General features: G+C 38.4%; 1 protein-coding gene across 1 annotated transcript in view; it reads left to right on the forward strand.

Annotated features, from left to right (window-relative positions):
• LOC124795897 (granzyme B-like) overlaps positions 1-25,637 on the forward strand; it is a 187,386-nt gene that overhangs the window by 50,761 nt on the left and 110,988 nt on the right. The window contains exon 2 of the mRNA XM_047259977.1: positions 19,470-19,665. Within this exon, the coding sequence (XP_047115933.1) occupies positions 19,470-19,665 (196 nt within the window). The remainder of the gene's footprint in view (positions 1-19,469; positions 19,666-25,637) is intronic.

The raw sequence follows: 25,637 nt of genomic DNA on the forward strand, positions 1-25,637 counted from the left end.
CCGCACGGCCACACCGGCCGGTACTCCAATCTTCCTCTTCATCCTATTCATCTGGCAGGGAATGTACGATTGACAAAAACCTTCACATCCAGGTGAAAGTGAGATGGTGCCACAACCTGTTGAAAGTAATAATCTTCACTTCCAAACACAACGCTAAGACCAGGAGTTATCATTTGAAACATTTCCAAGTACGAGTCGCCCATGACAGTGTTCTCAAAGAAGTATGGCCCGATTAACCCTCTAGAAGACAGACCACACTAGACTGTTACTACTGGTAGATTAACATGCCTTTGCTAGGTTACGTATGGATTCACCCTGGCCCAGTACACGCAATTATGGCTGTTAATTGTTCCATCAAGTTTAAACGTCGCTTCATCTGACCAAAGAATTCGATCTTGGAAACGTCGCTCCTCTTCATATCTGTTAATGAACCACTCACAAAATTCGCTTCGCCTATCAGGATCACCCTCGTTAAGAGCGTGGAGAAATCTTGGAATGTAAGGCTTAAAGTTCTCAGACCGCAAAATTCTATGAAAACTGCTTCTGCAGATTCCAATCTCACGAGAGCATTGCCTCACAGATTTCTTTGGGGATCGTGTGCATGCCTAGATTACTGCATCAACACTCTCATTGTCTGTTGAACTTCTCTTTCGTCCACTATGCCCCTTCTTCATATCGTGCACCGACTTAAAACTTATCCCTGATTCTTGTAATAGTTACTCCTGTCGGTGGAGGTGTTCCAAATTCAACTCTCCAACGTAGACGTACCGCACAAATATTCTCTGTTTTCCAGTAACGCTTTAGCGCCTATTTCCGTTGTCCAAACGATAACGCCATGTTTGGTGACAATACTGAAACAAAAGAAAGCATAGTTATGTTTTGCACCGTCTTCTAAATTATTACCCATAAAAATTGTATTTCTGTCTCCTTTAATTAAAGAGATATTCTGTTTGAAAGAGTGTATACATTATTCTGTGACAACCTGTGCTATACGTATTTCATGGTGATAATTAGCAATAAAAAATATTTTTTAATGGAAAATGATAACTATGTCTGAAGTGTTATATGGTTTTCGTGGGTTATCCTTCATGTTGTTGTTGTTGTTGTGGTCTTCAGTCCTGAGACTGGTTTGATGCAGCTCTCCATGCTACTCTATACTGTGCAAGCTTTTTCATCTCCCAGTACCTACTGCAACCTACATCCTTCTGAATCTGCTTAGTGTATTCATCTCTTGGTCTCCCTCTACGATTTTTACCCTCCACACTGCCCTCCAATACTAAATTGGTGATCCCTTGATGCCTCAGAACATGTCCTACCAACCGATCCCTTCTTCTGGTCAAGTTGTGCCACAAACTTCTCTTCTCCCCAATCCTATTCAATACTTCCTCATCAGTTATGTGATCTACCCATCTAATCTTCAGCATTCTTCTGTAGCACCACATTTCGAAAGCTTCTATTCTCTTCTTGTCCAAACTATTTATCGTCCATGTTTCACTTCCATACATGGCTACACTCCATACGAATACTTTCAGAAATGACTTCCTGACACTTAAATCAATACTGGATGTTAACAAATTTCTCTTCTTCAGAAACGCTTTCCTTGCCATTGCCAGCCTACATTTTATATCCTCTCTACTTCGACCATCATCAGTTATTTTGCTCCCCAAATAGCAAAACTCCTTTACTACTTTAAGTGCCTCATTTCCTAATCTAATTCCCTCAGCATCACCCGACTTAATTAGACTACATTCCATTATCCTTGTTTTGCTTTTGTTGATGTTCATCTTATATCCTCCTTTCAAGACACTGTCCATTCCATTCAACTGCTCTTCCAAGTCCTTTGCTGTCTCTGACAGAATTACAATGTCATCGGCGAACCTCAAAGTTTTTATTTCTTCTCCCTGAATTTTAATACCTACTCCGAATTTTTCTTTTGTTTCCTTTACTGCTTGCTCAATATACAGATTGAATAACATTGGGGAGAGGCTACAACCCTGTCTCACTCCCTTCCCAACCACTGCTTCCCTTTCATGCCCCTCGACTCTTATAACTGCCATCTGGTTTCTGTACAAATTGTAAATAGCCTTTCGCTCCCTGTATTTTACCCCTGCCACCTTTAGAATTTGAAAGAGAGTATTCCAGTCAACATTGTCAAAAGCTTTCTCTAAGTCTACAAATGCTAGAAACGTAGGTTTGCCTTTCCTTAATCTTTCTTCTAAGATAAGTCGTAAGGTCAGTATTGCCTCACGTGTTCCAGTGTTTCTACGGAATCCAAACTGATCTTCCCCGAGGTTGGCTTCTACTAGTTTTTCCATTCGTCTGTAGAGAATTCGTGTTAGTATTTTGCAGCTGTGACTTATTAAGCTGATAGTTCGGTAATTTTCACATCTGTCAACACCTGCTTTCTTTGGGATTGGAATTATTATATTCTTCTTGAAGTCTGAGGGTATTTCGCCTGTTTCATACATCTTGCTCACCAGATGGTAGAGTTTTGTCAGGACTGGCTCTCCCACGGCCGTCAGTAGTTCCAATGGAATATTGTCTACTCCGGGGGCCTTGTTTCGACTCAGGTCTTTCAGTGCTCTGTCAAACTCTTCACGCAGTATCATATCTCCCATTTCATCTTCATCTACATCCTCTTCCATTTCCATAATATTGTCCTCAAGTACATCGCCCTTGTATAGACCCTCTATATACTCCTTCCACCTTTCTGCTTTCCCTTCTTTGCTTAGAACTGGGTTTCCATCTGAGCTCTTGATATTCATACAAGTCGTTCTCTTATCTCCAAAGGCCTCTTTAATTTTCCTGTAGGCGGTATCTATCTTACCCCTAGTGAGATAGGCCTCTACATCCTTACATTTGTCCTCTAGCCATCCCTGCTTAGCCATTTTGCACTTCCTGTCGATCTCATTTTTGAGACGTTTGTATTCCTTTTTGCCTGTTTCACTTACTGCATTTTTATATTTTCTCCTTTCATCAATTAAATTCAATATTTCTTCTGTTACCCAAGGATTTCTACTAGCCCTCGTCTTTTTACCTACTTGATCCTCTGCTGCCTTCACTACTTCATCCCTCAAAGCTACCCATTCTTCTTCTACTGTATTTATTTCCCCCATTCCTGTCAGTTGCTCCCTTATGCTCTCCCTGAATCTCTGGTTCTTTCAGTTTATCCAGGTCCCATCTCCTTAAATTCTCACCTTTTTGCAGTTTCTTCAGTTTTAATCTACAGATCATAACCAATAGATTGTGGTCAGAGTCCATATCTGCCCCTGGAAATGTCTTACAATTTAAAACCTGGTTCCTAAATCTCTGTCTTACCATTATATAATCTATCTGATACCTTTTAGTATCTCCAGGGTTCTTCCATGTATACAACCTTCTTTCATGATTCTTAAACCAAGTGTTAGTTATGGTTATCCTTCATATGATAGAAAATACGAGACGTTGCTGAATATTACTCTTAAAAAATACCAATAATTAATAACAGTCGCACGTTCGGTATATACCGTTAGGAGCCCACCTGTTCTATGGGCAGTCATTCATGGAAATTACCCCAGGAGCAAGCGGTAGGGAGGGGAGGGGAAGGAAACATTGTAGGGTAGTCAAGAGGTTTTCTTCCAAGAAAATGATTTAAAAGTCGGTAATACGCAGATTTTTAATAGGGTCAGAACTAGAACTTTTTTGTGTTTGTTAGAAGTTGCCATTCGTGTTCGAAAGTATTAAATATACTTTCGAAAAAAGTAGGTTGGAATGCAACGTTTTGGTTGTGAGTTGGAGAACCAACGAATGTGATAGGCAAAATAGTAAATGTGTTGACAGACTGCTCTGTAACTTAGTTTGTCTAGGAGGCTAGATTGGAAGGTGAAATTCCAGCGGCTAGGTTGGAAGGTGAAATTCCAGCTGTTGGATGTTAGATAATAACTACGACATTCGAGAAGTGTTTCAAGTGTTCGTCCTTACATTTTGAATTTTATACCGAATATAACAAGTTTAGGCCTGTATCAAGTGCAAAATTTCCTTTCTCCCATGAATGGGAGCTGCAATATCAGATACAACAGCGACATATTTTTCATCACATATTGGACTTTCGTTCCTTTTGTTTTATAATTTCAGTCTGTAAAAGTACGCTGTGTCTTGCAATGTTGTGTTATCGATATATACTGGAGAGCCAAAGAAACTAGTACATCCGCCTAATACCGTGTAGGGTCCTTCCGAGCTCGCAGAAGTGCAGCAACACGACGTGCCATCGACGTACCATGGACTCGACTAATGTCTGAAGTAGTGCTGGAGCGAATTGACACCATGATTCCTGCAGGACTGTCCATAATTCCGTAACAGTACGAGGGGTGGAGATCTCTTTTGGACAGCACGTTGCAAGGCATCCCAGATATGCTCAATAATGTTCATGTCTGGGGCGTTTGGTAGCCAGCAGATGTGTTTAAACTCAGAAAGGTGTTCCTGGAGCGATTCTGTAGCAATTCTGGTCGTGTGGGATGTCGCAATGTCCTGCTTGAATTACTCAAATGCGGAATGGACATGGATGGACACAAGTGATCAGGCAAGATGCTTCCGTACGTGTCCCCGTTAGAGTCGTATCTAGACGTATCAGGGGTCCCATACCACTCCAACTACACACGCCCCACACCACTGCAAAGCCTCCATCAGCTTGAGCAGTCCTCTGCTGACATTCAGGGTCCATGGATTCATGAGATAGTCTCCATACCCGTACACGTCCATTCGCTCGATACAATTTGAAACGAGACTCGTCCCACCAAGCTACATGTTTGCTGTCATGAACAGTCCAATGTCGATGTTGACGGTCCCAAGCGAGGCGTAAGGCTTTGTGTCGTGCATTCATCAAGGGTGCGCGAGTGGCCTTCGGCTCCGAAAGCCCTCATCGATGAGGTTTAGTTGAATGGTTCGCACGTTGACACGTGTTGATGGAGCAGCATTGAAATCTGCAGCAGTTTGCGGAAGGGTTGCACTTCCGTCAATTTGAACGATTCTCTTCACTCGTCGTTGTTCCCGTTCCTGCAGGATCTTTTCGGCTGCAGCGATGTCTGCGATCTAATGTTTTACCGGATTCTTGAAATTTACGCTACACTCATGAAATGGTCGTACAAGAAAATACCCACTTCATCGCTACCTCGGAGATGCTGCATCCCATCGCTTATGTGCCGAATATAACACCACGTTGAAACTCACTTAAATCTTGATACCCTGCATTGTAGGAGCAGTAACCAATCTAAAGTCTGCGCCAGACACTTGTCGTGTTACATAGGCGTTGCTGACAGCAGTGCCGTTTTCTGCCTTTTTGCATATCTTTATATTTGAATACGCGTGCCTATGCCAGTTTCTTTGGCGTTTCAGTGTATAACGTTCTCTTAATACAGTGTGTTTATTAGTTTTAGTTGTCACTACTTTTTCTCTTCGTTTTTTTCTGTGACGTCAGTTGCATTGTCTTTGGCTTCTTTCGAGAAATGAAAAGTTCGGCACCTATTCAAATACTGTTAGCTTCGAACATCTAGTGATTGTTTGTAGTTCCATAAAAATGAGCCAGCGAGTCGAACTGGAATTTCCCTATAGTCTCAAAGTCGATAAGCAAGTTCTGGATTGGTGTACAGCAAGTGGATTCATCGTGAAAGAAAGGTGTGAAGTGTGCCGATCAGCAACGAAGCTGGTATATGTCAAAAGTTATCAGTGTGCAAAAAGTATAGAAACAAAAAAGTTTTGTGTAGAGAAACATATAGAAGCATGTGCCTGTGAGCTTAAATTAAATAAAGGCACATTTATAATTGTAACTGTATATACGTCCCTATCAGGAAATTTTCATCTATTTCTGAAAAATTTGGACTCCTTGTTGTGCTATCTGTCAGACAGAGGGAAGCAAATTATTATTTGTGGGGACTTCAATGTAGATTCTCTTAAAGAGGGTAATAGGAAAAATGACCTTGAACTATTACTTGGTTCTTTCAATCTGACGCCCGTTATTGATTTTCCTACTCGGGTGGTAAAGGATAGCAGCTCACTGATAGATAACTTCTTTATAGACCAAGATAAGTTTAACCAGATAAATGCTCAGCCTGTTGAGAATGGTCTTTCTGATCATGGTGCACAGCTAGTTACAATATATGACATAGCTCCATTCAGCAATACTAAACAGTCCTCCAAAGTAGTACGTTCAGTCAACGATTTAACAATTGCAAATTTCAGGGAAAGCCTACAGCAGTTAGACTGGGATGAGGTGTACCGTGAACCTGATGCCAATTTAAAATATAATTTATTTCATGACATTTTTGTAAATGCATTTGAAAACTGCTTCCCCAAGAAAATAGTTAAATATACTCATAAGAAACCTTGTAACAAACCATGGCTTACTAAGGGTATAAAAATATCTTGTAACCGGAAATGGGAAATGTATCTGACAGCAAGAAAGAGTAGTGACCCAGAAACTATCAAACATTATAAAAACTACTGTGTTATATTAAGAAAAGTTATTAAAAAATCCAGGAGTATGTGTATCATGTCTGAAATCAGCAACTCTGATAATAAAATTAAAACAATTTGGAATATTATTAAACGAGAAACAGGTCAACCAAGAGCAGAGGAAGACAGTATTACCATCAAATTGAATGAAAACTTTACGAACAAAAAGTCAGAAGTTGGAAATACTTTTAATAATCATTTTCTAAATGTTGTGAATATAGTAGGATCCAGGTGTTCATTAGAAGATGCTAGGCTGTTAATGGAAGAGGCCATACCTATGCAATTTGATACAATTGAAATCTCACCCACTTCTCCCTCTGAAATTAGGAAAATAATAAACTTGCTTAAAAGCAAAAACTCACATGGAATTGATGGCATTTCCAGCAAAATACTAAAAGCTTGTAAGATTCTCAGCCACCTGTGTAATAGCTCTCTGGAACAGGGTATTTTCCCTGATAGACTGAAATATGCTATTGTTATACCTTTGCATAAAAAGGGGGATAGATCTGATGTCAACAATTACTGTCCAATCTCCCTTCTAACAGCTTTATCCAAAATTTTTGAGACAGTGTTGTATTCAAGAGTAGCTTCACATATCTGTAAAAATGAAGTACTAACAAAATGTCAGTTTGGTTTCCAGAAAGGTTTTTCAACAGAAAATGCCATATATGCTTTCACCAGTCAAATTTTGAATGGTATGAATAACCGAACACCACCCATTGGGATTTTTTGTGATCTCTCAAAGGCTTTTGATTGTGTAAATCATGAAATTCTGCTAGACAAGCTCAAGTATTGTGGCATGAGTGGGACAGTTCACAAATGGTTTAATTCATACCTAACTGGAAGAGTGCAGAAAGTTGAAATAAGTAGGTCTCATAACATGCAAAGATCAGCACATTCCTCAAACTGGGGAACTATCAAGAATGGGGTTCCACAAGGGTCAGTCTTGGGTCCTTTGTTGTTCTTATTATATATTAATGACTTGCCATTCTATATTCATGAAGAGGCAAAGTTAGTTCTCTTTGCTGATGATACAAGTATAGTAATCACACCTGACAAACAAGAATTAACTGATGAAATTGTCAATACTGTCTTTCAGAAAATTACTAAGTGGTTCCTTGTAAATGGACTCTCACTGAATTTTGATAAGACACAGTACATACAGTTCTGTACAGTGAATGGTATGATGCCATTAATAAATATAGACCTTAATCAGAAGCATATAGCTAAGGTAGAATATTCCAAATTTTTAGGTGTGTCCATTGATGAGAGATTAAATTGGAAGAAACACATTGATGATCTGCTGAAACGTTTGAGTTCAGCTACTTATGCAATAAGGGTCATTGCAAATTTTGGTGATAAAAATCTTAGTAAATTAGCTTACTACGCCTATTTTCACTCATTGCTTTCATATGGCATCATATTTTGGGGTAATTCATCACTGAGGAATAAAGTATTTATTGCACAAAAGCGTGTAATCAGAATAATAGCTAGAGTCCACCCAAGATCATCCTGCAGACATTTATTTAAGGATCTAGGGATATTCACAGTAGCTTCTCAGTATATATACTCTCTTATGAAATTTGTTATTAACAACCAAACCCAATTCAAAAGCAATAGCAGTGTGCATAACTACAATACTAGGAGAAAGGATGATCTTCACTATTCAAGATTAAATCTAACTTTGGCACAGAAAGGGGTGAATTATACTGACACTAAAGTCTTTGGTCACTTACCAAATAGTATCAAAAATCTGACAGATAACCAAAAAGTATTTAAGAAGAAATTAAAAGAATTTCTGAATGACAACTCCTTCTACTCCATAGAGGAATTTTTAGATATGAATTACGGGAAAAAAATATTTAAAAAAATAAAAAAATAACAATAAAAAAATAAAGAAAAACAAAAAACACAAAAAAATAAAGTCGTTATATTAACTTAAGTATGTTGTTAAATTAACCTAATTATGTCGTGTATTGGAAAATTCGACTCGTCCCACATCATTACGAAATATCGTATTCATGATCCATGGAACTTGTATTAATCTAATCTAATCTAATCGAACCTGAATGACGGCTTCATATGAAAGTGTCAGATAAAGTGGAATAATGGGCACAAGAAACAGTGTTCAGTAAGAAAAGGTTCCTGGTTTGCAGGCAGCAAACTACCGGTAAGTACCATTTCGCGATTGACGTACTTTTGGGCATATGAATGTAGCAGGAAACACATATGTTACGAGCTACAACTTGGAAATTAATCTGTTGTCGGTTGGCAAGAATACTGTAATGAAGTTTGTATTGGTGTATGTTTAGAATAAATGAAAAACTTGGTGGGAAAGGTGTAATTGTGTAAACTGATAAATCCCTACTTGGCAAGAAAACATCAGGGAGGGACAATAACTGACTAGGGCGATGGGTTTTCGGCACTATTGAAAGAGGCACTAATAAATGCTATTTTCGCGTTTTTCAAGAAAAATCAAAGTAAGCACTTTTATAGATAATTAAACAAAATATTTTACCTGGGACAACAGTAGTGTCTGTTTCAGTTCCTACAACTGCCTAAAAGATAAAGGATTCAAGCACCTGTCCGTAGACAATAGCTTTTATTTCAAGGATCCAGAAACTAGAGCACACACGAACACCATTGAAGGAACGTGGTCGGCAGTTAGAACATCGTTACAAGGAACAAGACAGTACACAGAGTTGTCTGACTCTTACTTATTTGAATATATATGGAGAAAGCAAAGACGAAAAAGTTACTATTCATGTATTTCATGAACTGTGCAGCTTTCTGTACGATGACAACTCGTAAATGATCACATTTGCGGGTGTACCGTCAATGAAATATATAAATACGTATTTGACAGCCTATAGTTTGCTCCATACTTATTTAAAAAAATTAATGTCGACAATTTTTCACTCGCATTTGTCTCACAGACCGTAACTTCTAATAGCAGTCCTAATTTTTTGTATTTTATTGGTATTTGCTCCAGCATTTTTTTCCTTGAGAATTATTTGTGATTTACGGTGAGATTCTGTATCCGTTGCACCTATACGAACTTCGGTATCATATTGTGAAACTATCTCTTGGGGTCCGTTGTTTTGCTGATTCTATCACTATTGCTTCGCTTAAATATGCCACAACATGGAAAGTACAGAGAATATATTTTTCACTAAGCAGAATACCCATCAACTCTATCATTTTTACTTTGGCAATTCGTGCTTTTGCTATTATGTACTTCCAGCCAAACATTTCCTTATCTCTAAAAAACATATCAATACATGTTTTCCTCAGAACATTTCAAATGAAACGAGATTATTTCTGTAGTGTTGGCAGAAGAGCCAACACCGTGTTGCTAGAGGAGGCCGAAATGCACGCAGACTGGCGTGAGGTCTGGAAAAGTTAAGGGAATTAATAGTAGCAAATAAAGTACGAAGATCATGGAATACTTAACTTTAATCCATAATTGGAGAACATCGCTCTTGATGGTACATGTTTTATAATTTCAATATTAACTGGTAATGGCGCCTTGCTAGGTCGTAGCAAATGACGTAGCTGAAGGCTATGCTAACCATCGTCTCGGCAAATGAGAGCGTATTTGTCAGTGAACCATTGCTATTAACGTCGGCTGTACAACTGGGCGAGTGCTAGTAACTCTCTCTAGACCTGCCGTGTGGCGGCGCTCGGTCTGCAATCACTGACAGTGGCGACACGTGGGTCCGACGTATACTAATGGACCGCGACCGATTTAAAGGCTACCACCTAGCAAGTGTGGTGTCTGGCGGTGACACCACAATTTCCACAATTAGTCACATGATAGAAGGCGATTCTTATACCGCACTTAACTGTATCTCGAAAATTATGGTTTATTGTTAGTTTGTTGTGTGTAGTCAGAGTGCCATTTCGACTACTACATTACTCCTCGTGCCGATTTACCCACACTTACACTGCTGCCATAACTATGTTTCTTGTAGGTTCTAGGCGCTGCAGTCTGGAACCGCGTAACCGCCATGGTCGCAGGTTCAAATCCTGCCTCGGGCATGGATGTGTGTGATGTCCTTAGGTTAGTTAGGTTTAATTAGTTCTAAGTTCTAGGAGACAGATGACCTCAGCAGTTAAGTCCAATAGTGCTCAGAGCCAACGAGACTCATTGTATAGTGCCATTTCCCACAGCTTCTTTCTGTCGTGATAAACGCAATAATCTACTGCCAATGTGAGAAGAAGACTCGCAGTATACAAGCTGAGAAATCTGAATTGAATATCTTTTTTTTTTTTTCATTTTTGCTTTCCCGCTCCGTGTGATGTTATGACGTACGGGAACTGAGCTTTCTCATTGGTTGAACGATTTCTATGTTTCGGAACTACCTCTCGTTGCCAGCATTCGCTCTGGATATATTATAAACTAATTCTAGTGAAAGGTAAATGAAGAAATGTTGTTTTACACTATGGAAAAAAACTTTGCTGATTATTTCGATGCGTAATATATATATACCGCGTGTAAATTATTATCAGAAATGAGAGAGGTCCAATACGTAACTTCCACAAAATAGTGTTTGGTATCAGTGCCATCTGTAGCTTTCCACGTACTAATTCGGTTTTTATTACCATGTACTTGACATGTATGTACAAACGAAACTTCTTCTCTCATTAGTTTCACTGCTTGAAATTTCAGTTAGCTTCAGCGATGCAATAGTCATCGCACTTGTTAACGTTTAGAATAGACCGTACTATCAGTGTAAACTGAGATAAAAGCCGGCCGTGGTGGCCTTGCGGTTCTAGGTGCTGCAGTCCGGAACCGCGGGACTGCTACGGTCGCAGGTTCGAAACCTGCCTCGGGCGTGGATATGTGTGATGTTCTTAGGTTAGTTAGGTTTAAGTATTTCTAAGTTCTAGGGGACTGATGACCTAAGATGTTAAGTCCCATAGTGCTCAGAACCATCTGAACCACTTTTTGAGATAAAAGTTGTATTATCAAATAATACATAAAATGTAATGATAGTCAATCATAGCTGAATTTTTTGTATCTTTTATTTACTGCTACCAGTTTGGAGCAAGGCATATTTTCAAGCGGTAGGCAGTAATATCTTAAATTCCACTTTTCGTCTTGGAAAATAGCTTTTACGATCTTATTGCGCACCACTTGAAATTAAGCCATGCTTGAAACCAACAACATTCAATAAAAAATATATTAAAAAACAGCTCTGGTGGACAGGAATTACAATTTATTTCTTGCAGTTTGTAGCAGCAGAACAGCAGACAAACGATATATTCAAAATAACACATGCACTTCTTACGACTATTTTCGCATTACACGCATGGTGCTTCAGGAGGAGTTATAAACGTTTTAGGAGATGTTTGTGTATACTAATTATTCGAATAGAGCATACCATAAAATATGTGTACAATTTACATTGATTGCAGAGAAACAGCTCTTAGGAGGTAACCCAAGCAAATACCCACAGAAGCTATGAAGCAAGAGCAAACGATTAGTTTCAAAGTTTATTTTCATAAATTCTAGAACAAACTTCAGTGTACATTTCGAATTCTCTTGACAACGCCACATGTAACTCTTTCCGCGTAAATAACAAAAGGAAAGTCAACATTGGTCGTTGAAGTAGTAATCTTTATTTCTGCTGCATATCGATTTCAATCACTGCTTGACTATAAGTGCTACAGATAAAACAAACAAACAAACAAAAAATAATCATAGTGCGCTATAACGTATTACATCTGCCAAACTATACAAGAAAGAACATACAGAAGAGATTGGTTGTATCGCCATACATCGTATTAAAGCCCTGTGGACTCATAATACAAGCAGTAAAACTGCGATATCTCCACATATCAATGATGAGTACTTGTCTTACCGAAGGTACAAATGCAACTGAGCTAGCTGCTTACAACCACCTACGCAGCTACGCTCATTTCCAAACATATGGATGGAACAGCGCACTCTATAATTACCATTATTAAAAAACCTTTTATTAATAAAAACAGAATACATAACGAAATGTACTATCTGATCTGTAGATACAACAAGAATCATAAACGTAAAGATCTATAGTATTACTAGTAAAATCATAAAAATGACTGTGCTCACGCCCTCTGACGTGCGTTTCAGGAACCATGTCCCAACGTACGAGGTTTAGCAGGACCCATACTAGGACACAGCAATACAACCATTACATTAACATAACATTCAAATAATTCCAGCTAAATCAAAATAGTTTGGTTACACTGTAGCGTTTAAATTTGCCCCAAAATTAGATTTGTTTGCTGTACACCTAATTCCTACAGCTGCTCATATTCATTAATGTTATTAATTACCGGACAACCCGACCTATTTTCAGAGGGAAGTGCCACATTAATATTCTGTTTTCTAAAAATTGTAGATATTCTTGCGTTGAAAACACCGTAATAGGGTAAAGTTACAAAAATTTTTGTCCCTTTACTCTTTTATGCATTTTGTTGTTACGGTGTTGCTCATATTTTTTGGCAACCTTGTTAGAAATACCAATCACATTCTGCATTGAGTAATTATTATTTCTAACTAGACATTGTATAACTTTTAATTTTTTATTGTGATTTCGTTTGGAAAGTGGTAACCTAAATAATCTGTAAAATGCAAACTGGAAGAAAGCTTTCTTGTGTTGGTTGGGATGCTGGGAACTGTAATCAAGGATTACATCTGTGAAGATGGCTTTCCTGTGCACATCAAACACATGTTTACCATTCTCGTTAGTGATTGTTAAATGCAAGAAATTAATGAACCCCTCCCGCTTTCCCTACTGTAAACACATTTCCATGCAGTGTGTAGAATTTGCTTACAGTCTCATGTATCTCTGTTTTATCAGAACTTATCAATAAAAGAGTGTCGTCCACATAGCTGTAATAATAAAATATTTTTTCACTTAAGGTTGCAAGATCACGAACAATCTCTCCAAAAAGTTGATAAGAAATATGCGCTGAAAATCCCGAGATGGCGCTTCCAGTACTCAATCCCTCTTGTGGTATATACACTATGTGATCAAAAGTATCCGGACACACCCCAAAAGATACGTTTTTCATATTAGGTGCATTGTGCTGCCACCTGCTGCCAGGTACTCCATATCAGTGACCTCAGTATACATTAGACATAGTGAGAATGGGGCCCTCCGCGGAACTCACGGACTTCGAACTTGATCAGATGATTGAGTGTCGCTTGTCTCACACGTATGTATGCGAGATTTCCACACTCCTAAACATCCCTAGGTCCACTGTTTCCGATCTGATAGTGAAGTGGAAACGTGAAGGGACACGTACAGCACAAAAGTGTTCAGGCCGACCTCACCCTCTGTTGACTGACAGAGACTGCCGACATATGAGGAGGGTAGGCAGACATCTATCCAGACCATAACACAGGAATTCCAAACTGCATCAGGATCCAGTGCAAGTACTGTGACAGCTAGGCTGGAGGTGAGAAAACTTGGATTTCATGGTCGAGCGGCTCCTCATAAGCCACACATCACGCCAGTAAATGCCACACGACGCCTCGCTTAGTGTAACAAGCGATTGAACTGTGTAAAATCATTGTGCAGTTACAAATAACGCTACAAAATGTGGCGATTCAATGGCAGGGTGTGGGTATGGCGAATGCCCGGTGAACGTCATCAGCCAGCGTGTGTTGCGCCAACAGTAAAATTCGGACTTGGTTGTGTTATGTTGTGGTCGTGTTTTATACTGAGGGGGCAGTGCACCTGTTGTTGTTTTGCGTGGCACTATCACAGCACAAGCCTACATTGATGCTTTAAGCACCTTCTTCGTTCCCACTGTTCAAGAGCATCTCTCAACACGATCGAGTACATGTTCATAATGCACGACCTGAGGCGGAGTGGTTACACGACAATAACACCCCTGTAATGGAGTGGCCTGCACAGAATCCTGACGTCAATCATCCCGCAGAACACCTTTGGGATGTTATGGAACGCCGACTTCGTGCCATGCCTCACCGACCGACATCGATACCTCTCCTCAGCGCAGCACTCCGTGAAGAATGGACTGCCATTTCCCAAGAAACCCTCCAGCACCTGATTGAATGTTTGCGTGCGAAAGTGGAAGCTGTCATCAAGGCTAAGGGTGGGCCAACACCATACTGAATTCCATCCAGCATTACCGATCGAGGACGCTACGAACTTGTAAGTCATTTTCAGCCAGGTGTACGGATACTTTTGATCACATAATGTATATTCGTTCAGTAAAAGTAAAGTAATTCTGTTTCAGACAAAACGGCAAAAGCTCTATAAATTCAGTAGTTTAGTTGTCAGAAATATTATTCTGATTTCTCAAATTAGCGGTTATAACGTCAACAGCTTGCTCAATAGGATTATTCGTATGTAATTTAACAAAATCTAACGACAAAAATGTCATTGTAAATATTACAGGTACGTCTTTTTTCTCCTCAACTATTTTTTACCGTTACTTATGACATTTAACCACTTTTTAGCTATTTTACTTAAGGGTCCCCCTCTTCCATCAACCACCGGTATTATCGGTTTACCATATGTTATTTATACTGGTGTGCTGCTCGTGGCGCACGCAGCTCCTGATGGAGTCACCATTTATCTGACGTTGTTTTTGGAGCACTACTCATACTCTGGGCGATATAGTCGTCTCGTGTGTTTATTTCCTCTTTTTCGATTCCGCCTTTCAGCCATCCCCACTGGTAAAAGTATAGATCGTTAGGTCCAGAGATCTTGGTGTCAAGAAATGTGGCTATCATCCGTGGGAAGGTAAACAAAAGACATGAATTGATAGTTCAGATTATGAAAAGTGCTGAAGTGCTGCCTCATAAAAATGCGTCAAGACGATCTCAGATGAGGTAAACGATGTGTTGTCAAAAGAAATCAAAAGGACATTGAAGTCAAAGAAGGAATTTATGAAAATCGCCTTTGAATGTGCCGTTGCTTAACAACTTCTGAGTAGATATTTGGTAACTCTGTAACCAATAAAAATTGGACGCATGTTATATGGAATGTGTTATTTGAAATAATCTGTAGCGTTCCTCCTACAGTACTTACTACTCCTGCCGGAACACCCTGTATATGATGTGATTATATTCTGGTAGTTCTCGTTTTGACGATTTATGTTTCCAACACACGGTACATTTATTTAATATTAGGTGTTGCTGATAGTCTGCAATGGCAACTTGCTATATTTTTTAGTACATTAACGGTTTGTTAGTCCTGCTGCTTTTTTTACGAATTTGTTTTTATTCATTTGGTCCGTGGAACAGAAGCGATGACATTTTTAATGAGTCTAACTCCTTTCTCTGATTTAATTTTTTCGTACTATATTCAAATTTCTCTCAGATTAACATCAGAAGTTTTAATTTTTTATTTTTATTTCACAAGAAATGAAAATGCCAAGTGCATAGGATAACGTCTACAACATTCACGATTAACTGGTCGCTTCTCAATATCTTTGCCCATAGTTTCTTTTTTCCACCTTGAAACAAGAGTATATATCTGGGCCATAAAAACCACATCTGTGCTTAAAAATATGGACCCAAGTCTTGTCTCCAATCACAGTTTTCGCGAAAAACGTGTCCCCCTTCCACACTGAAGCGCTGCAACAGACTGCGCCGTATTGCTTTCCGTTGCCTCTTTATTCCGGTCGGTCAACGTTTCTGGTACCCAGCGTGCACAAATTTTTGAATAGCCCAGTTTTTTAATAGTGGCCGCCATATTGCCTCTGCCGATGGGTGACTGGCGACACAGTTCATCTGTGATTACGCGGCGGTTCGTTACGGGTGATCTGGTCGACACGCTGGGCGATGTGCCAAGTCACTTGCAGTCTGCGACGCATCAGCCAGCTTCGGTTTGCCCTTCAACTTCTCTACGGCGACGAACCCATGGTCTAATAGTGTTGACGTCTACCACAGTATCACCATACACCTTCTTCGGCCTTTCATGAATGCGACTGTGTGTTTCGCCTCCTGCAGTAAGGAACTCAATAAGACAACACTGTGTTATACGTGCGTCAATGTCTTCCATTTTCTAAACATATGCAGTGTGCGGCGGATTTTTTACATGCGTGCGTGCGATGCTCCAATTGCGACGGATTATACGTTGCTGCTGCAATGCAATTTCTTTTATAATTTTTGTTCACCTACATCTTTACAGCGGTAGATCGTCGCACGTAAACTCCTGACTGCAGCTACTTATGAGATCACTGAAAAGCAGTGTTGAGGAAACTGTAACCTCATAGCTACACGCCGGAGGCCGCTATAAGTAAAATTTGCTGAAAATTGTCTATGTACTTTAAAGAAATGATTCGGAAAGGGGATGTCACTCGTACTTTAAACATGAAGCTCAAATTTAAAACTTCAATAGATCTTTATTGCCGTTAAGCAAGATCATCAGCCCACATTTACGAAAATTAATAAAGTTTCTGCTCGCCGTTATCAGCATACCTAAAACAGCCAGAACTTTTACCTTCCCAAATTCCGAAACCAATTACTTGTAACACAGTCAATGATCGGCCAATTACTTCTGCACACGATATTCAGTGGTTGTCTTTAGTTAAAGTTTATGCTCGCCATATAATACTCAGTAAGAATATACTCAGTACTGCCACGCTATATAATTCAAAGTTCATTCGCGATTTTCGTCGGAACGAATTATCACTGTTTTCATAAACAGTTTCTGGTCACTACCAGATACCATTAACACTGGACCATAACGCGGAAGTCAACCCATGACTTCATCTTACACATAATGCGAAAAGTCACATCCAGCATAACCGCCTCCAATCAAAGCTAGCTCGCGACTCCCCGCTCACTCTCCCACACTCCAAACTCTATCTCCTCGCTAGGCGGCCAACCGTCTCGCCTCTCCTTGGCTGTCAGCACTTACGACCAATGAGAACTCACTTCTAGGGCGCGGCTCGCGCCAAAATCTAGCAAGCACGAGCCACTTCTCTAGGCTCATTGACGTCATCACATTAAGTAACACAAAACTCTCTAATTAAATAAACAAAACAAAATGAACTATAAGCTTTATTAAGTAGTCGCGAATGTTCTGACTGTCTTATACATAAGCATACATACTTGGACATCCGACATTCACTAGTAGGGGAACCACTAGTGGATTCGTTCCCACGTTACAGAGTTGGAACACTTACCAGTTCCTGTAGAGAATTACATGAATGATTTTTAATAATGCCGAACGTCCCACATACTCTCACGCACGAATTCTCATTCACACGCACCGTAACACACAATACACATATTTACTTAGAAGTCTTGAAATTATTATTATAGAAAAGTCACAGAGGTTTTCTGAAACTAAAAACTTTCCAAATTTATATATGAACACTGAAAGTGTTATCAGATCATCGTACATAGTCACTGAAGGTGAACTATTACATCACTGTATTTATTTAAATTCTTGACTGTCGGAAAATTACGTTTTTAATGGAATTTTACTAACTTCCAAAATACAACTGTTTTTGATCTCAGACTTTGACATAGTGTTTGTTTTCACAACAGAAGGATGTACATCAAATATGACGTTCCTCAGGTTATTCCTTTATTAGTTATTAATATTTTTAGTTTCGTATAATGTAAGTGGCCTGCCAGTGCTACTCCACTGCTTTCACACGGGCAGCTGCAACATATGGTCGTGACGTCAGTCTGCAGGACACAACTCGTCCGTTACTGACCGTATAATACTCTACCGGCTTACATTGCAGCCCACATACGTTCTGAAGTAAAGCTTTTAATAGACAAATGGGCGATCGCGCACTAGTTGCGACGCCACAAGTGCTGCCATCTGTTGACACATGGACGCTGTTACTGGAGTGGTTGTGTTATGGAAGGTTCCCGAAAGCGCGCCTAATTCATAATTACTTCATTACCAAATTAATGAAGGAGAAAAAAGCATAGTAGGCATTACTTTCTGACTGGAGTTTGTACTGTTTTCGCCACAGGAGCACAAATGTAAGAATTTGTGCAGTAAATTTCTCGATTCTTTTGCTCACACGGATTTAACATTTACATCTGAAACTACAGAAGTCTTAGTCTGATTCTAAGAGTCTCCACATCAGATTATCTGTGGGACGATTCGCTACATCATTGGAATTGTTTGAAAATTTCTTGGTAGTTGAAGACGCCCGATGGCCAAAGTAGAACTTTTGTTTTCTGCATTATTTTGTTTCCACTTCATCATCTTCTCTTTTTTAAGACTGTTCAGCTGGAGGTGTCCTGGGTATCAGTCTCAATGGTCAATGTCACATTTGTCTGTCAGTGTCAGCCAGCCTTAAAAAAACTAATAAATGCCCTGAATGACTAAATTAACGCAGTGCTCACGTTTGTGGTGTGACAAGACAGAATTTATATCGAGTGCCTCCGTTTTTCAGCAGAAGAATGTATACAAAGAACAGATGTGCGCAGTAAGTTAAAATCCTTATACAGTCGATGAACAACAACCATCCTGTGATGCTGTTCATACACTCGTTACTTACGTCACATTATCCCAACTGCACAATGTAAAGATGGGAATACGTTCAAAAATACGCACTAGTGTCGAGAAATACTATTGTAACTCAGATATCAGTTACTTGGCCTGTTTTTAGTGTTCCATAACTTCTCTGAATTCTTCTGTTAGGTTGTTCTGGAGTAACGAGAAGTTCGAGAGCAGAAGTAAAACGCTAAGTCATCATTTGTTTTTGGGTTTACTGTTGAATAGACGACTGCCACTGTTAGCGAATCCTGACAAAGCCTAAATTCTCTCGTCCTGATCACAGGTTCGACAAAACGTTTTTCCAATAACGGTCAAAATGATAAAGTCTGGATAAATTATTCTATCTTTTCACTACACATGCAGCACTGTATGTCAGAATTTGAAAAATAGTGTATAACAACTCAACCGGAAAACACTGTATTCTTTTAGGTGGTCCTTGGGATTAAATGCTTTGACAGCACGTTCCATGTCCTTTGCTTGCAGGGCGGCCGCTTCATGCGCCACGGTAGAATCTTCGGACCCAGCGAGAATAGAATTATTGTGAAGAGGGGGCAGTACCCATTCATGGTGATGATCCAGATATTCGAAAATAATAAGGAGCGTATCTGCACCGGCAGCCTCGTAACTCAAAGAGCTGTTGTTACGTCATCCGTCTGCATAATAGATTCCGTCGCAAACAGTAAGTACTATTGTGCTATGTGGTTACCTCATCAGAAAACGCCAACGATATGACTGACGCAGAAAATAAGAGTAGCTGCTACAGTGTGTGTTCTGTAGCGTTGTCATGGGCGCCAAAGATCAGAAGACGCCAGAGCGGCTATCATGTTCGCTAATGAAAAGTTAAATCTACGCTGACGTAACTGGAAAGTGTTATACCATGTAGCATCAGTTATGATACAGTTTCGTTATCGATTGACGAAGCAAAGACGAGGGTGACAACTAGCAACGAATTGTTTGCCTCTATCCAAAATCCATAGGAATTAAATTCCAGTTTTTCGTAAACGTAAGATATATTTACGACAGCAGTACAACCTTGCACATTGCTTTTTGATTCAGTACACAGGCTATCATACAATCCTCCTGAAATTGTATCATAGGATTCCTGTAAGAAATCTATATTTCTAATGTTGAAGCCACTTTCATTCATTATCACATATTTTGCTACGATGAATTGAGGATCTGTAACAACTAAAGACCATGGGGGCCTATTCGCTTGGCTAACTCCAAAATTATGTAACGTATTAACAAAGCAAACTGCAGTATAATATTAAAGTTCAGTTAAGCGACTGTTTTGAGAAGAAACATTTTTTCCACAGATGCTGAAGTAAAAAAAAAGTATCATATTTTACGCATAACACGCGTCAGCTGAATTCACATTACTCAAATATAAATAATAATATTAGATTCTTCATAACTTTGGCCATATTAAAGACTCGCAGTATCTAAGACCAGTTTCGTAATCAGAACGAAAATTTATTTAAGATGAGATAATTTACATATCAATATTCAGTCTTTTTAAATTTCCTAAAAATTCCGTTTATTTATTCGCTTTGTAATAAAAAACGCCTTTTTCTTGCTGCAATGTATTTGATTTGTTCCAGACGCGTTTCGCCTTTTACATTAAAACTTCTTCAGTGGAATCTAAAATGATACAGTTTTGTTTTGATATGCCACATTTATAGACTATAAAACGATTCACATTTTATTTTTACGTAAATAAGTGATTACTTACAGCTTTCTGCGTTCCCTCTTATCTGGTCACATGCTGAAAGACAAAGCAGACGCCAGTCAAAAACTGGAATATTTACGTTACAAATATGATGTGAACTCTCTCATAATCTACCCATATAGCATATCAAAACAAATCTGTGTCATTTTAAAATTCACTGAAGATGCGTTACAGTAAAAGGTGCAGCCACATTTGAGGATAAAATAGTGGACTCAATTATGGTTGCTGCCACATGAATATAAATTCAAACAAGAAAATCTCTTTTGAGTTGAGAGTATTGTGAATTAAAACAGTTCTAGCCTTCAAGAAGCTTAATTATATTATTAAATACATGTTTATACTTCGTTTTGGGACCTCACATCCCTTAAATTAGAGGGGAAAGGGATGACTTTAAATAGATTTTAGAGAGCAACTAAGCGTGACCTCAGATTGAACTGATGTTAATCTAGGTTATGTACATAAGCAGTACTTTTTATCTCTGTAAATGCCATCCACATGTGGATTGACCACACTGCATAAATATGTCAGATGTCAGTTGTGGCTGTTGTGACAGATGGTTACATTGTGGGCAAGCAGTGGCATGGGAATTGGGAAAGTAAATGGGCCCATTCAATGATATTGCAAAGTATGTTCAAGGGATAGGAAAATAGCTTAAGAGGAAGAGAAGATTAGAGCCCTTAAGGCTGAACTGTATTGCGAGGAACTGATGACGGTACGGAGGGAGAAGGGTGAAGACAGGTGGGAACCGGTAGCAAGGAACAAGGACCACAGAGAATAAACAGTATCTGACAGTTTCGTCATTGGCATAAACAGTAGATTTGCCTTGCTACCTCAGTTATTAACTAAAGAAGAGGCTCAAGTAGATGTAAGTGTAGCTAGCACTCAACAGACTTTCAATAGGAAACCAACTCTTTCAAAAAAAGTAGCAAGTAGGAGGAAACTTCTGTTGTTAAGTAGTAGCTATGGAAGAGGTGTAGGTCAGCTCTTGCACGAGAAATTAGGTGACAGATACCAGGTCACAAGTTTTTCTCAAGCCCAGTGCATGTCTTAGCCAAGTGACAGAGGATGTAGGATCATTGTGAAAGACTTTTAAAGGCAAGATTACGTTGTGATAGTGGGTGAAGCAGGAGACAGTACTGATACTCATAATGGCTACAATATTGAGTGTGAATTGGTAAAAATACCATCTGTAACGAACATACAAATGTAGGTTTGGTTCCTGCTTTCATGTGGTATGATGAGACCCAACAGCTCTGTCTAGAGGGTCAGTAAGTAGTTAGATCAGCTGCTTTGGGTGGATGCTTTGGTATGGCTCCTGTTCATAGTATATCTAGATGGGTCTTCACAAGGAATGCCCTGCATATTAGTGCGAAATGGAAGGGTAAATTGGCCAAGATGACAGCAAAATCTCGAAGGGGGAGGGGGACTGAAACTCATGGCAGTACCTCTTTTTTAGGCCAAGTGTCTAATGATTCAACATCAAATAAAATTAAGCTTAATTAGAAGCTCAGACAGGCAGGCACTTGAGATGTTACGATTTCACAGGACTCTCATAGAAGTACAGGGAAAAATAATGTTAGTATATCACAAGAATTTCACAAAACTACAGTGAAAAATAATGTTAATATATTACATCAGAATATCAGAGGATTAAAAAACGAAGTAGATGAGCTTCTTGATTGGTTAGAAGATTCAGAAATTGAGTGTGGAATAGATGGACTATCCCTTCTGACATATACTTTCATATAGTCAAAGGTATGGAAAAGGTAAAAGTAGGTGGATATAAGTTTTCAGCACATGTAAGTAGAGACACTGTGGAGAGAGGAGGAATTGCCATGTATATTAAAATTTATCATAGTGTGAAAAATATAGAAACTAAAAACTTGTTGTAGAGCAACATACAGAAGTATGTGCCTATGAGCATAAACTAAGTAATGGTACTTTTATAATTTATAGCTGTGTTAAGGTCCCCCCTGGGAAATTTTCAACTGTTTCTGAAAAACGTGAAGTCTTTGTGGTGCTATCTGTCAGACAGAGGGAAACAAATTATTGTTTGTGGGGGTTTCAATGTAGAATTTCTGAAAGAATCCGATAGAAAGCTTGACCTTGAAGTGCTACTTGGTTCTTTCAATTTGAGATCGTTAATTGATTTTCTTCTCACGTAGTACAGGAAAGCAGCACACTGATAGATAATGTTTTTATAGACCAAGATAAATTTAATCAATTAAAAACTCTTCCTGTCAAGAATGGTTTTTCTGATCATGATGCACAGCTAGTTATAGTATGCCACATAGCTACATGTAGTAATCCAAAATAGTCCTCCAACATAGTGCATTCAGTTAATGAGTTAACAATTACAAATTTTAGACAAATCTTACAACAGTTGGACTGGCATGAGGTGTGAATATATTTGAAAATAGTTTCCCTAAGACAACAGTAAAATACAACTATAAGAAACCGTCTAAAAACTATGTCTTATCAAAGGGATAAAAAATCCTTTAAATAGAAAAGAAAATGTATCTTATAGCTAGAAGGAAGATAAATCGAGAAACAGTCAGACATTAAAAGAACCACTGTACTGTACTAAGAAAAGTTACTAAAAATTCCAGAAATATGTGCATTATGTCTGACATTAGCATCTCTGATAATAAAAGTAAAACAATCTGGAATATTGTTAAAAGGACACTCAAGAGCATATTAAGACTATTTATATAAAACTCAATGGAAAGTTTGTTAACAAAAGTCAGAAGTAGAAGATATTTTAATAACCATTTTTAAGTGTTTTAGATAAAATAAGATCCAGCTGTTTATTAGAAAATGCAAAGCTGTATAACCCTGAGAAAACTGACATTTAGTCCACTGCTCCTAATGAAATTAGGAAAATAATAAATTCACTCAAAAGTAACAACTCACATGGAATTGATGGCGTTTGCAACAGAGTACTAAATACTTATTCCCAATAGATAAGTAGGATTCTCAGCCACAAATATAGTACTCACTGAACCAGGGCATTTTTCTGGATAGACTGAAATATATTATTGTTAAACAATTTCATAAAAAGGGGGATAGATCTGATGGTAACTACTTCTGACAATTTCATACAAAATTCCTGAAAAAGTAATGTATTCAAGAGAAGCTTTACATATTTGCAAAAATGGAGTGCTAACAGAATGTCAGTTTGATTTTCGGAAAGGCTTTGCAACAGAAAATACTATACATGCTTTCACTGATCAAATATTAAATGCTTTTAATAACTGAACATCACACATTGGGATTTGTCGTGATCTCTCAAAGATGTTTGACTGTGCAAATCATGAAACTATTCTAGATAATCCTAATTATTGTAGTATAAATGGGAGAGTGCACAAATGTTTTAATTCATGTTTAACTGAAAGAATCCAGAAGGTTGAAATGAACAGTACAGACAGTCATCAAATATCAGAAGAGCCCTCTAACTGGAGAGGTATCAAGAACAGTGTTCCACAAGGTTTAGTCTTTGGTCCCTTATTGTTATTTATTTATTTATTTACACATCTAGTTCCTTAGGACCAAGTTGAGGAGCAAATTTCCAAATTCATGGAATGTGTCAGTACATGAAACTACAATATAAAAGTGATAACAGAAAACATGGAATGTTTATGGTCCTAAAAAGCTCAAGCCATAAGTTTAAGTAAACGCAATCAACAATACATAATAATCAGCTTAATTTTTCAAGGAACTCTTCAACAGAATAGATTGACCCATGAGGAAACTCTTCCGTTTCAATTTGAAAGTGCATGGATTACTGCTAAGATTTTTGAATTCTTTTGGTACCTTATTGAAAATAGATGCAGCAATATACTGTACACCTTTTTGAAAAAGAGTTAAGGAAGTGTGATTCAAATGCAGATTGAATTTCTGCCGAGTATTAACTGAGTGAAAGCTGCTAATTCTTGGGAATAAGCTGTTACTGTTAACAAGAAGTGACAGTAAAGAGTACATATATTGAGAGGGCAATGTCAAAAAACCCAGACTGAACAGGGGACGACCAGAGGTTCAGGAACTTACACTACTTATTGCCTGGACTGCATGTTTCTGAGCCACAAATATCCTTTTACAATGGGAAGAGTTACCCCAAAATATAATACCATATGACATAAGTGAATGAAAATAAGCAAAGTAGACGAATTTTCACATTGAACGATCACTTACTTCAGACAATGTTCAAATAATAAAAATGCCAGCATTAAGCCTTTGAACAAGATCCTGAATGTGAGAGAGAGTTCTTGATTATATTAATGACTTGCCACTCTGTGTTCTTAAAGACACAAAGCTAGTTCTTTCTGCTGATGATACAAGAATGGTAATCACACCCAAGAAACACGAAATATCTGAGAAAATTGTAAATAATATCTTCCAGAAAATTATTATGTGGTTATCTGCAAATGGACTCTCCCTAAAATTTAAGAAAACACACTGTATACATTTCTGAACAGTAAATGGTATAACACCATTGATATATATAGAGTTTGAAGTAGAGTTTTGCTAAGGCAGAATATCCAAAATTTCTGGGTAAGTGCATTGAAGAGAAACTGATGTGGAAGAAACACAATGATCATCTGCTGAAACATTTGAGTCCAGCTACTTATGATGTTAGAGTTATTGTAAATTTTGATCATAGACATGTCAGTAAATTAGGCTAATATGCCTATATTCATTCACTGCTTTCTTATGGCATCATATTTGGGAGTAACTCATCATTAAGAGGAAAACTGTTCATTGCACAAAAGCTTGTAATCAGCCCACCCAAGATCACCTTACAGAAATTTGTTTAAGGAAATAGGGATATTCTCAGTACCTCCCCAAGGCATATATTCACTTATGAAACTTGTTTTTAATAACTCATTCCAATTCACACCAGTAGCTACTACACTAGAAGAAAG

Source organism: Schistocerca piceifrons, chromosome 4 (genome assembly GCF_021461385.2).
Source record: "Schistocerca piceifrons isolate TAMUIC-IGC-003096 chromosome 4, iqSchPice1.1, whole genome shotgun sequence".
Taxonomy (NCBI): Eukaryota; Metazoa; Arthropoda; class Insecta; order Orthoptera; family Acrididae; genus Schistocerca; species Schistocerca piceifrons.